General features: G+C 31.1%; 1 protein-coding gene across 6 annotated transcripts in view; it reads left to right on the top strand.

Annotated features, from left to right (window-relative positions):
* LOC148621142 (unconventional myosin-Ie-like) overlaps nt 1-13,011 on the top strand; it is a 57,169-nt gene that overhangs the window by 38,895 nt on the left and 5,263 nt on the right. For 4 of the 6 annotated variants that reach the window (XM_088575219.1, XM_088575217.1, XM_088575218.1 and 1 more), the window contains exons 21-28: nt 904-1,073; nt 1,843-1,902; nt 2,441-2,526; nt 3,571-3,720; nt 5,996-6,150; nt 7,109-7,243; nt 8,449-8,469; nt 11,230-11,371. In XM_088575219.1, the coding sequence (XP_088431345.1) occupies nt 904-1,073; nt 1,843-1,902; nt 2,441-2,526; nt 3,571-3,720; nt 5,996-6,150; nt 7,109-7,243; nt 8,449-8,469; nt 11,230-11,371 (919 nt within the window). The remainder of the gene's footprint in view (nt 1-903; nt 1,074-1,842; nt 1,903-2,440; nt 2,527-3,570; nt 3,721-5,995; nt 6,151-7,108; nt 7,244-8,448; nt 8,470-11,229; nt 11,372-13,011) is intronic. The other 2 variants (XM_088575220.1, XM_088575216.1) reach the window with 1 other exon arrangement.

Genomic DNA, 13,011 nt, shown 5'->3' with positions numbered 1-13,011 from the left:
GATGTGTTTGTATCTTATTCAATTTCATCCATGCCTATCAAGTTTTCATTTGACACAGAATGAAATCAATCCAAGTAACTTCGATGTTTACATGAGATTTCTGTAAAATGCTAAATACAAATATTCCAGTGATTTGTAAGAATTGTGTACCTAACCCTAGGTCCACCTCCTGTCTACCTACCTTCTACTGTTATGTAAGCCCCATATTTAGGTGGACATATTATGATAATTTAATTTCAGAAATAACACACTTTCTGATTGGATGAAATAATTTGTCCATCATCTCATAGACCAAATATTGTAATTTGACATTGACATTATCAACCTTTTTTAATGATTTACTCCTTAAATTTTGATACTAAAATTAAATTTTAAGGAATTACTATTATACTTTTTCGGTCTATTTGAAATAATCTCAATGCCTGTGGTGCTCACTTGAAAATAACCTGCTACCCAGGTATTTTGTGTGCGCTATATGACCAAAAAAGCTTTAACAGTCATTCCTTATGTGTACTCAGTCCACCCATCTATCTATCCTGCCACATGGTGTACAGTAACTCAAAAATCCTTTGATGGAATGAAGTTTATTTTTCTTCATGAAAGGAAACTGACTTTTATTTTATGATTATCATTTTCAAATTTAAGAATTTTTGTTCATCTTTTTCTCAGATCTCTGAATTTACATAAATTAAAGTATCCCTTTTCCTAAAGTACATGGTATTATAAACATGGTGTAATCAATTCATAGAGATTTTGACAATGAATGACATTGCTACACCTTCACTTTTTAATCTGATCAATTTTTTCCATTAACAGATAAAAAGATTTATGTTTCAAATTTTGGATACAGAGTTAGGATCTTAACTGAACAATAAATGTATATTTTTTTCATTACATTTTCAGCCTCAGATATTTTACTGAACAGGAAGGAGAGAAGAAGGTTCAGTTTGAACAGAAATTTTGTTGGAGATTATATTGGGTTGGATGACATGCCAGCATTACGAGCACTTGTTGGGAAAAGAGAAAGAATAGAGTTTGCTGAAACAATATTGAAATATGATAGAAGATTTAAGGTAAGGTGGTATCAGAAGTGATTTGTTTTTAAAATATTTGTTTTCAACAGTTAATAAAACAGCTTCAAATGTGTACAAAATAATACTTTCATGATGCTAGCCTACCATCTTTGTGGTATCCAACCTAGTGGTCTCAAGGCAGCATGGTCACTTAAAGTTTGGGACATCATGATTTGATCCCCAGCTTGGTCATACCGAAGAGTTTAAAAATTGGTAGCCATAGCTTCTCAGCCAATCTCAGGACTTCAAGGAGACATAGTGGTGACTGGTTGGTATCTGCATCTGTACCCTAGCAGGCTCAATGTGTTGGACTTTTACAAAAAAAGCAGGGTTCGTTCAATAAATCAAATGATCTGCCCAAAAAAAAACATTTAACATCAATCAATCAATATTGCTAGCCATTTTCACTTGTTCTCATGTCAATTGGAAAAATATGTTCCTCTACAAGATATTTGTTATCTTAATTACAAATTCATGTTTTAGCACAAAACCAACTGATTGATTTATACACTCACATATTATAAATTCTCAAGTTGACTTGATATATTTAAGTAGCAGTCTGTATAAAAATCAGTCAGAAGGTGATTCATGCATTTCAGAAACCCACCAAATTCACTTTTATTTCTGGTTCAGAAACACTGATCACATAACCAGGTGTTTTTCTATACAAGAGCATTTCTTCACCTAACTTTATGGATTATTTTTCCTATGCAAATCCTATTCCTAATAAATGCCTTTTATAATACCATTTTTATGTTAATTCTTTCAGATTGCCAAAAGGGATTTGATGTTAACACCCAAATATATGTATTTGATAGGCAGAGAGGTGGTGAGTGTATAAGATTTTTGTCTTTGTGAATTTTTTGTACTATTAATAGGAATGATCTGGTATACCTGCATGCAGTGTGATGAAAAATGCATTTTAACTGAACGTTAAATTTTACAAATCTTTAACGGCATGCTTGTACATAATGGAAGTACAATATCATGGAAAAACTAAAGTATTTTTAAGATTATAGATCATGATCGCTTCTGGAATAACTGTGAAAGTAGCATTTTTCATGGGGTAGCAATTTTCATGGGTTTCTTTAAACACAAAATTTGGTTCTCAATGAAAAGAAAATATTCCATTCGGTTGTACGACAGAGTTGTCAAATCCATGAATTAAAAAAATCAGGAAGACCTGTGATCCTTTTCACAAAAAATCATAAGTGTAAAATTAGTCATAAGTTATGACGTCATAGTAAATGAAAGTATTTTGACTAATTTTACTCTTACAATTTTTTGTGAAAAGGGTCACTGGAACCCAAAAATTTTTGGGATAATGGGGAAGTATGGTATTTAATGTGTATAATTTTATTTTACAGATTAAGAAAGGCCCAGATAAGGGAAGAATGGTAGAGGTCGTCAAAAGGAAGATTGCCCTCGAGGACATCAGACAAGTTGCCCTTAGGTAAGCATGGGTTCAAATAAGCACTGGTTCGGCACCTGGGACTCCCAAATTTCTGTTGCAGGACCATCTAAATTAGTTTACCTAGGTCTAGGAACTAATATACTTTACATTAACTTTTATTGGGGACTTTTCACTTTCTTCTGGTGGACTTCATTTACTATGCTAAATGCCTAGGACCTTCCACTAGTGAAAATATATTTGAGTCATTTTCTGTACAATTCTCTGTGATGGGAAGATGCATAATAATTATATGAGGTAGACCTTTTGGGTAAGGGACAAACTCTTGAAATCAGTTATATGTTTGCATCATATTCAACTTCACCAAAGCCTATCAAGCTTTGATTTGAAACAGAATGAAATCAGTCCAAGTTACTTTGATGCTTATATGAGATTCATGGAAAATGCTGAATACAAACGTTTCAATAATTTATAAAAGTTGTGTCCCTTATCCTAGGTCTACCTCCTTAAAATGATTATGGTAAATTCTTGGCTATGATACTTTGAGAATGAAAGCTGCTAAAGTATAAGTTTATTGGCTGTCACATGACAGAAAAAAGAAGAACCAACAGTTGTTATGAAAGTATTGGTGTGATACTTTTTGAGAGTGAGAAAGATGAGAAAATATGCTATGATTAAGAAATTTATGATGAATGAACAAATCAAGAAAAAGGTTAGGCTATATTGCATATGTGAAACAGTCTGTCTGTTAATATAAAAACATTTTTAGTCAGTCACAAAAATGAACCTGCACGTTATCAGATCTGTTTTAATATCCTATTAGATTACAATTCATATTTTTGACCATATCTAATGAAAAAATCCTGAACTTTATGTAATTTTACAATCTGTATAACTTAAATTGCAGTCATAGAAAATATAGAGAATCCATAAAGGTAAATACATCTGCTTTATGATTTTTTCAAAAATGAAAGCAAATTTAGTCCAGCTGATAAACAGCTTAAAAACTATCTTCAAGTTCACAAATTTTCTGCTTATATATGAGACCTTCAACATTTCTGCTGATATAAAACATACATATTTCAGCCCTCTCCAAGATGATATGATGGTGATACATATTAACAATGACTATAGTAGCATGTTAGAATCCATTTTCAAGACTGAATTTCTTGCCACTCTGAAGAAACGTTATAAGGAAACAGTCAATAGAGAGCTCAGTATAGTGTTTTCTGAAGCGTAAGTTCTGTAAGCATAGTAAAAATATAATGTAGAAGCTGTGAAAGATAGATCATTTATTTGTAGTAAGTGTATATAATCAAAATGTGATCTTTCATTTCAAAATATTTGCCCATAACAACAGGTACTAATTGGTAAATTACTGTGGTTTCATTTTTATTCATTGCGTACTATTACGTAGTTTTCATTGTTAGTGTGGAAGCATGAAATTTAGAATAAAACAAACAATAATCTATGCGGATTTAGATATATTCACTTAGAATCTTAAACATTTTGTATCATTTAAGTGACATAGAGGTAGAAGTCATATTCAGGGGCTATTATCCTGTTTCCTTTCAGTTGTTAATTCAAGTTAACAGAAATAATCTTATGAGAGATATTTGGTATTCTTGATTTTTTCCGTCACTCCTTCCATAATTAGTTGCCAAAATAGTTGAATTTGGTAAACTCATGTTTAACTATTTTCCATTTATCATTCAGTAGTTTTGGCCACAGATTTCTTTTATTAAAAAGAATTTTGAAATATTGGAACATTTACACATCGTCATGGATATGAAAGGGAAGTCTTGGTTCTCCGACAGATGTATTACATATGTAACTTCCATTTCCATCGTCATGGATATGAAAGGGAAGTCTTGATTCTCCGACAGATGTATTATATATGTAACTTCCATTTCCCTTTGTTATTAAATTTACTAATGTTTTAAGGAGTATCTTTTAAATGTCATTCGAGAAACACAAAAAAAAAACAAAATGATATAATGCTTTGGTCTGAAATCTTGAGCAAAAATAGATTTGCTTTGGTGATAATCATGTTGTACTTGTGGACAAATTTGTCATGTTTTAAGTAGCTGTCTTTGTAAGAATCATGCAAAATCTGAAAAATGTGATACACCCCAAAAAAGATTACATATTTATATTTTTGTAATTAAATTGTATTATGGGTCAATACTATGAAATGTGTAATTATTCATTCAAATCTGCCTGCTCTTAGGAGATAATCAATATTGAAAATCCAATAGATTTTATTGTATTTGAATGTCATTTACAGAGTTATATCCCTTAATTTTGAAATCTACAGTGTATTCTATGTAATTTTTATCTCCTAGGAACACAGGCTATATGAAAAACTGAATGTTAATTTCTGTTTACTGTGGCAATTCAAATAAAATATCAAAAATAAAAATATGTACGCTTTTTACCCATGAATTACATTTTGCATGATTCTTAGCTGGAGTGCTACTTAAATATTTTATAGACTGGCAAACCATTAATCTATTTATTCTACAAAGCATCTTTTTTTCCTTTTACCACAAAAAATGATATCCAGGAAAATAAATGAAACTGCAGTATGTGTTAGATATGTCAAATTTGAGTGACTAGATTCCCCTGAAAAGATTTTGCCTGTAAAATGAAGTAATGAATAACTAGAAATCTGAGGAATTTTTGTTGGTCTTATGATGGAAACAGGACATCTATGCAAAAATTTCTAACATGGTTCAACAAAAACATTGACTAAATTGAGACTGACAAAAGTTTTTTAGCTGAAATTTATTGTGGCATTTTTCTCAAATATGAAGAGGAGTTATGAAGAGAGTGCAAAGAGCATTCTTATACTTATGTAGTTAATTTTGTAAGCAGCACTTACAGCAGTGATGTTGTCCTGATCTGACACTTGTTGTACTGATACCTATGGAAATAAATGAAACTACAGTACATGTTAGATATGTCAAATTTGAGAGACAAAGTGTTCCTGAAAAGATTTTGTCTGTAAAGTGACGTAATGAATACAATAGATATCTTAGTAATTTTCGTTGGTCACATGATTGAAACAAGATTTGTTATGAAGGCAGTACAAAGTACCTTCCTATACTTTTGAAGTTTTATTTTTTAAGCGACGCTTATGACAATGATGTTGTTGTGATCTAAAACTTGTTGTGTATAAAATGGTTTGTTTGCCACATTATTCTAAGACATTGAAAAAGGGGGAATTTTAAGGGTGATTTAAGGAGGTAGATCTAGCATGAGAGATACAACTCTTACAAATCATTGGAACGTTTGTATTCAACATTTTACATCAATCTCGTGTAAGCATCAAAGTAACTTGGACTTATTTCATTCTGTTTTAAATGAAAGCTTGATATTCTTTGGTGAAATTGAATATGATACAAACATATCACTGATTTCAAGAGTTATGTCCCATACCCTAGATCTACCTCCTTAACACATCATTGAAAGCAGAATGTTGTAACGACAATATAACTGATATTTACAGTATAGAGTTTCCAGTGAAGAAAGAAGGATGGGGTGGAGGTGGTAATAGAGTGATTAAGTTTGTAAAGGTACATCAGCCTCAAGATACAGCCACTCTGAAAGCATCTGGAAAAACTTTAACTGTTAGCATAGGACCAGGACTTCCTAAAGATTCCAGTAAGTATAGTAAGATAGCACTGTTCCAGGACTTCCTAAAGATCAGTTAGTATAATATGATCAGTTTAGATTTCTGAAAAAATGTAAGAGGCAGGAAAAAGCATACAAGTGCATGTAGTTATCTATTTTTAGGGTGCTTCATTTCATATATTTATCACCATATCAATAAAAACAAAAAGCACATCATCCTTCCTTGTATGTTTTTTTTTGTTTTTAAACAGTGAAAAAGCTGCCTTTTTACTTTTATGGGCAATAAGAAGGTTTAAATAAATGTCTCCCTTCATACTTTTTTTTCCTTAAGAATGTCCGTAAGGAGGTAGACCTTAAGTAAGGGACATAATTCTATAAATCAGTGATATGTTTTTATCATATTAAATTTTACCAATGCCTTTCAAGCTTTCCATTGAAACAGAATGAAATCAGTCAAAGTTACTTTGATGCTTACATTAGATTGATTTAAAATAGTAAATACAAACATTCCAATGTATTGTAAGAGTTGTGTCCCTTACCCTATGTCTACCTCCTTAAGAACCAAGAAATGTAGAAATGGACTGATATATTTATTTAGTAAAAAAAGAAAAAGTAAATAAATGAAAGTGTTGGCCATCAGTATTGGACTAGGATGTGGACTTCCAAATGATTGAATTTGTCTTAAGTGCAGATGCAAGTATTGTAGAAGAGTGTACATATTAAAGAGAAATTTGTTTTAAACATCTATTTTAACCATTTAATACAATAAAGTTGTTGATTTTAAGTAAATCAAGAGAGATTTTTTAATATTTTTTCAAAGAGGGGGGTAGTGATTACACAGATAAGTAGCCTATCAATTGGAAATTGGAAATGAAATAGCACAACAGATTTTATGGGATTTTATAATAATAATAACATAATAAAACCCATAACAAAAATCTTAGACAACTTCTTGTTTAGTCTTACAGATCATAATTATCTTTTTCAGGGCCTGGTATGAAGAAGATTTCAAATGGAACAATGAATCGTAGAAATAGGATGTCACAGAGAGGGCCCCCATCAAGGCCAGCACCTACAGCACCACCTCCATCACAAGGTGCCCCTCCCATACCTACATCTGCAAGTAAGTTGTTACTTTGGATTAAGTAGAGTTTTGCTAGTTTTCAAGTTTTTTTAATTAGATATCATACATATTCCATTATCATTTAATCTTATTTCATGAAATTCCACTCATTTAAAGATGTTTGGATAGTCAAATAATTATATAATCTGTATCATTCTTGACCCTGTATTAAAAATAATGTCAAATATGGAAGTTTTATTTCTATGATTCTTTCTGATGTATTTCAGTTATTTGTTACTTAAAGTAATTAATTCTAATCTGATGAAATTTTGTAATATTCTCTATGGAAACAATGAGAAAACAGTCATCTGGGATATTTTCATGATTGATTGATTGTTGGGGTTTAATGCCTTAGCAGATATATTTCAGCTATATTCAGGCAAAAGATATTTTCAACTTGGATTATAAGCCTGATTTGTACTGAATATTGTAGATTACTGCAGTGAATGAAATTTTTTAAATTCCAAAAGTGGGGGTTTACTCTATATCAAGATTTTGTTTTAAAAAGTTTGAAACTCTGAAGAAACTGTTTATCTTATTTTTAAATGACAACATTGAATTGTCTAATCTTGTTAGCTTGTTAGGCATTTCATTTGAACATTGCTTGCATTAAAACAGAAATCTGGCAGAAATAAGTCTATTGCATTTTGAAAACTGAAAACTTGGAAATTTTCGTGCAATTTTTTTTTTTTTTTATACTTACTGTGATCAATCTTATTTTTTTCACAGTTTTGAATTCATGATAGTTCCTCAGTGTATTATAATGTTCTTTGAAGAAAATATTCAAGACAGTTCAATTTTCATGTTACATTCATTGTGAAAAATTTACAGTTTACAGTATTTATAAGAAGTCTGCTTGTTTGTGCTATTACATGTCGGTTCAGCAATGGGATTAAGCAATTTTTAACTAAATCTCTTCAGAAATTGAAAAGGTATCTTTGTATCTAGGTTAATTTTCAAGTGTAACTTGTCACAATGGACAGAAAAGGGTCAATTTTCTGAAAAGCCAGAATTGAAATGAAAATATTTTACATATGAATGACCCAAAATTTTTAGTTTTTAAGGCCAAAAATAAATTACAGGTAAGATGCATCTGAGTGATTCCCAAATTTTTTTTAGCTTTTTCCCCTTTTATTCAAAGAAATCGGGACTGAACCTAATTTTTTATGATTAGTGGCATGTAATAAAAATTTGATTCATCACAGGACCAACTTCAAGAGGTCGAGGTAAATTCAGGCTTTCGAAAATGCTTTCAGCTTTATAGCTTTTTATGTAGAGATAGTTGTAATGTTGCTGTCTTGTATTATAAATACATGTACTTGCATGATGTCATGAAGGGAAATGTGGTTGATATTACTAAGTATGGCAATCTGAATATTTGTTTTGTACGTCTGCTTGGATCCAGTATTTGGCACACCTTCAAGTACAATTTATTAGATATTCTCAGTGTAGTAGTTTTTGCAGTGTACATTTGTACTAGTTTTTATATTCTTCCAAAAAAAGAGCCAAAAAAAATAGTAAAAATTAAACTGTTATCCTTTAAGACACTTCTGATTTAAAAAAGAAAAAAAACAACATAAAAATCAATACAAATCTTCAGTATTTGCAAAAATCGATTAATTTACATTACTGTTTGATTTGATGACACTGGTGCATTTACTCAATAAGGGTCAGAAGTGGAGGGCTGTAGGTTATTGTCAGTCTTATGTTCATATTTTATTTCACACATAAGTTGATTTTTTCTCAACTGATTTAAATGAAGCTTAAACATATGGAAGTTTTATTCACAATGAAGACACCTATCGATTTGGAGAAGAGTTGGTCAACTCTCTAGAACACTGTTACTAAAAATATACCTCGTAGTGAGTACTGTTCTTTTCTTTTGTATTTTGGGGTTTTTTTTGTAAGAAAAAACAGCCAAATTTTGCTGAGCCTTTTATTCATCATTAGTTGTTATGTTTCCAATAGACATTTATGCCAATTCAGCAGATGATGCAGTTTTACCGAGACCACCATCAAGGCTGTCTTTTGAAGAGGGTATTTTTTTACCAATCAAATCTCATTAATGTATCAGTTTACATTCCACTTTTTTGAAAGTTTATGCATTTATGATGTACATTTTTATTAAAGAAAACTCGCATTGAACATGTATTTAAATAATTTTATGGATCACTTTGTATGCATGATCACTTAGCAATAATTATGTCTAAAGAGTGAATAAATTGGCTGTATTATATGTACTGCTGTGACAATACAGTAGCAGTCTTTTCTTAAAATCATGGGAAATTATTTTTTTTAAAAAAGGTAAAAAAAAAGGTACATGTTTGAAGCATATCTAGAAGCTCAGGTTTGGTAGGGTGTATAAAATACTGACAAGCTGGCAGAAATGTTATTAAATTAATAGCTTGCAATAACCATAAACTTGTATTTTCTCAAGAGTAATGGGAGGGAATATTTCAAAGGAGTATTTAAAAAAGTTCCCAACATAAAAATAAAATACACTGCCTGATTTTAAGAAAAAATAGCTACAATGTACTCTATCTACATGTATGTATATGGTTGAATGTGTCTTTTCTGCTTATCCACAGTGGAAGTGAGCACAAGAATTATATATGAATGGAGGAAGTTGTTTAATACATGAAGATCAGTTATTACAAATGCTGAGGACTTTTGTAGCCTAAAGCTACTTAAAAAGCTCTGAACTTTTGTCTTAGACTTTATGCTGTAGATAAGCGATGTTCGCAAATTATTCGGAGGTGTAACATTTCATGTAATGCTGTACATGTTCTAATCATTTATAGTAAATTTAGCTTGTTTCATTAATATTTGACGTCACTAGATAATTACTGGATATGTTTTCTATGCATCTGACCAATAAAATATGTTGCTCACAATTACTGCAAAAGAAATACAATGTTTAGTCTATAATATATACTGGTACTTGTATTTAAAGCCATTGCAGTGATTTTGTTACCCTTTTATTGCAGCCAAATATCAGCTGTTTACCCTAGAGACTTTTCCCAAAATGTTGAAAAATATTTTTACCAAAGGGAAGAAAATTCCCTATTGTCAGGCATAATTTTTTTAGAACAAGGTAAAGAATCTAGTAAAATGTTCCTCAGCCTGGTACTTTGTTCACTTCTTTGGAATGTTTTTTTTTCGGCAAGGAGTAACCTAAAGAATATTGGGAGTACCCGGTAATAATTTGTCAGGTTGGTATCAGTTTTCAAGTCCATATTGGCATATGACATGTTTCTGTCCCCTGTACCATTTATCCCAATATGGCAAAAATTTCCCAAAATAAAGGGTACAGGCTGCTTTTAAAACAAGGAACAAAATCGCTGCATTGATATATTGTATTACATATATATATTTTAGGTTGAACACTTTTACTTGTTTTCATTTGTTACCTATCAACTACAGAAGTCAACTTACTAATTTTCACTGCTCACATTCATGAATATTTCACTTTTAACTAATATTTGACATGTTTCCATTTTTGTTAATGCCTATATGTATTTTCCTAGCTGTTGCCATGGTAATTCAAACAAAAAGGGTTGTCAGTTACCAATGACAACGTAATGTAATATTGACTTATATATCACCAATCTTGTTAGCACAGCTTAGATCTCATGAACCCCTGAATTGTTTTTTATGAAATTTAAAATAATGAAAAATAAGTTGTAGGTACATGTTGATGTACATACTTTATAAATTTTGTCTGACTTTGAAGAGGAAAGGGGGGTGGGGGTCATAATACCAAACTGCTAGATGTTCACAAAATGTTATTGACTGTTTTTGGGTATTATTTGGTTAAGTGCCTGATCATATTGAAATACAAACATAAAAATTGAAGAAAAATAATTCACTTTAATATTAGTTTATGGTTGGGTTTAAAAGGTCATAGTTCATCCAGTATTTTTCCAATTTATTTCTCTGTGAACATTTTAACCCTTAATGATTTTCATTCATTTTCTGTATATTAGGTGGGGGACAAAGAAGATCTAGAAAGCTCAGTGACAAGATGCCGTCGCATCCTATTCCGTCACTTGGCAATGTCGGAAGAAAGAACAGTAAAACAATGCTGAATACTGATTTCCTGAGAACACCTGATTCTGGAATGGCTGGGTACGTACAAATAATATTCCACTGAATTTGATAGGATTCTCTTGGTATATGATAGATGTATGCATTGAATACACCCATTATGTAGTCATATTATTTAGCTTTTCTTGTCTATGTCCCTGTATAGTAAGTAGCAGTCTTTATAAAAATCAGGCTGGAGGTGATTCATGCATGTCAAAAACCCACCAAATTCAGTCCTATTTCTTGTTCAGGAACAGTTACTGATCACATGACAAGTCTTAATTTTTCATTTGTTTGTTGCACTTTTGAGACAAAAATCTTATAGATTGTACATAAAATAGAGACTTTGCAAGAGTTATTGTTCTTGATTTGGTTTGATTTGGTTGATTTTAGTGGGATATAAATGTATGATTTTCTAAAAAGTGCAGATCTGAATACAGAAATAGTTATTGTTATGTGAAAATATAGGATATGTAGACTGAAAAAGCATTGTTTGTTTGGTGGGTTTTCTACACCATGAATCACTTGCTATTGGCAGTGTCTGAATTTTATATAGACTGGTACTTAAATTCACTGTTGGAGATTGGTTAAAGATCAGATTCTAGAACATGTGGTATTTCTTCAAGGTTGATATTATTGTTTTCAGTTTTATAAAATGAAAGTAAAACTGCTGACATTTTGGTTTTTCTCACCAAAGTTACCATTCTTACCCTTCCACAACCCTTATGTTATGATGAAAATTCCATTTCATGTCCGAAGTTTCAGTCCAGCTGCTAGAATATTTCCATATGAAAAATTATATAAACAATAGTGACTTTATTTTCATTCCCCTGACTGACTCAAGTCTATGGGCTCGTCTTTAAGTACCCCCTCTTTTTCACACTTTAAATTTCTAAATGATATTAAAGAGACATTAAAGAAAACCCTCAACTAATTCTTCAAACACTTTGTGCACTAAAGTTTGCACCCCCAAGATATCGGTTAAGTTGATGGTGGTGTATATTTCATTTCAGTGTTGAAGAGTTATTGCTCTTTTTCATTTCGAACTTTTCAAAGAAAGGGTAGCCATTTCAACTCTCTTTGGACTTTTTTTGTCATAATTAATTTTAATCATTCCTGTTTGATTTCAGTTTAACCACTCACATACAGTGAATTTTTTAAGTGTTAGTCTATTTAAAAAGTCAGGCAGTGGGTGAAACATGATAGGAAAAAAAAACCCATCATTTTGAAAGTTTAATTTGACTATTTGCACCATCAGAAACAAAGAAAAGAGACAATAATATCCATATCATGTTGATTCTTTGAGTTATATTTTCATTGAAATGCACTGAAAATGAACATTTCAAGGGCAGATAACTCTGTCAAACTTCTCACTTTTCTAACATTCTATTGAAAAATTTTTGAGAAAACCCAGTGATGTAGAGATCAAATAATGGTCTTTTCAAATAGAGAAAGCATCCTTGAGTGAAATAATATTGTCAGATTGGTGGAATTTTTACGTGCATGTTTCTGATATTTCTCATTTTGCCTGATTCTTACAAAAACCTGACACTTAATGTGAAAACTTCATATTTTCATGCTATTTTCATTCTTTTAATCTCATTACTTTCACAACTAAAACATCAATGACAAGTAGTTGCCAAGCTCTAACTTGACTGCTTTGACCATTGACATTTAACATT

The sequence above is a fragment of the Perna viridis genome, chromosome 3 (assembly GCF_037379345.1).
Source record: "Perna viridis isolate PV_CMFRI_1.1 ecotype Kerala chromosome 3, ASM3737934v1, whole genome shotgun sequence".
NCBI classification, from domain to species: Eukaryota; Metazoa; Mollusca; class Bivalvia; order Mytilida; family Mytilidae; genus Perna; species Perna viridis.
This window is presented reverse-complemented; position numbering and strand designations above follow the sequence as displayed.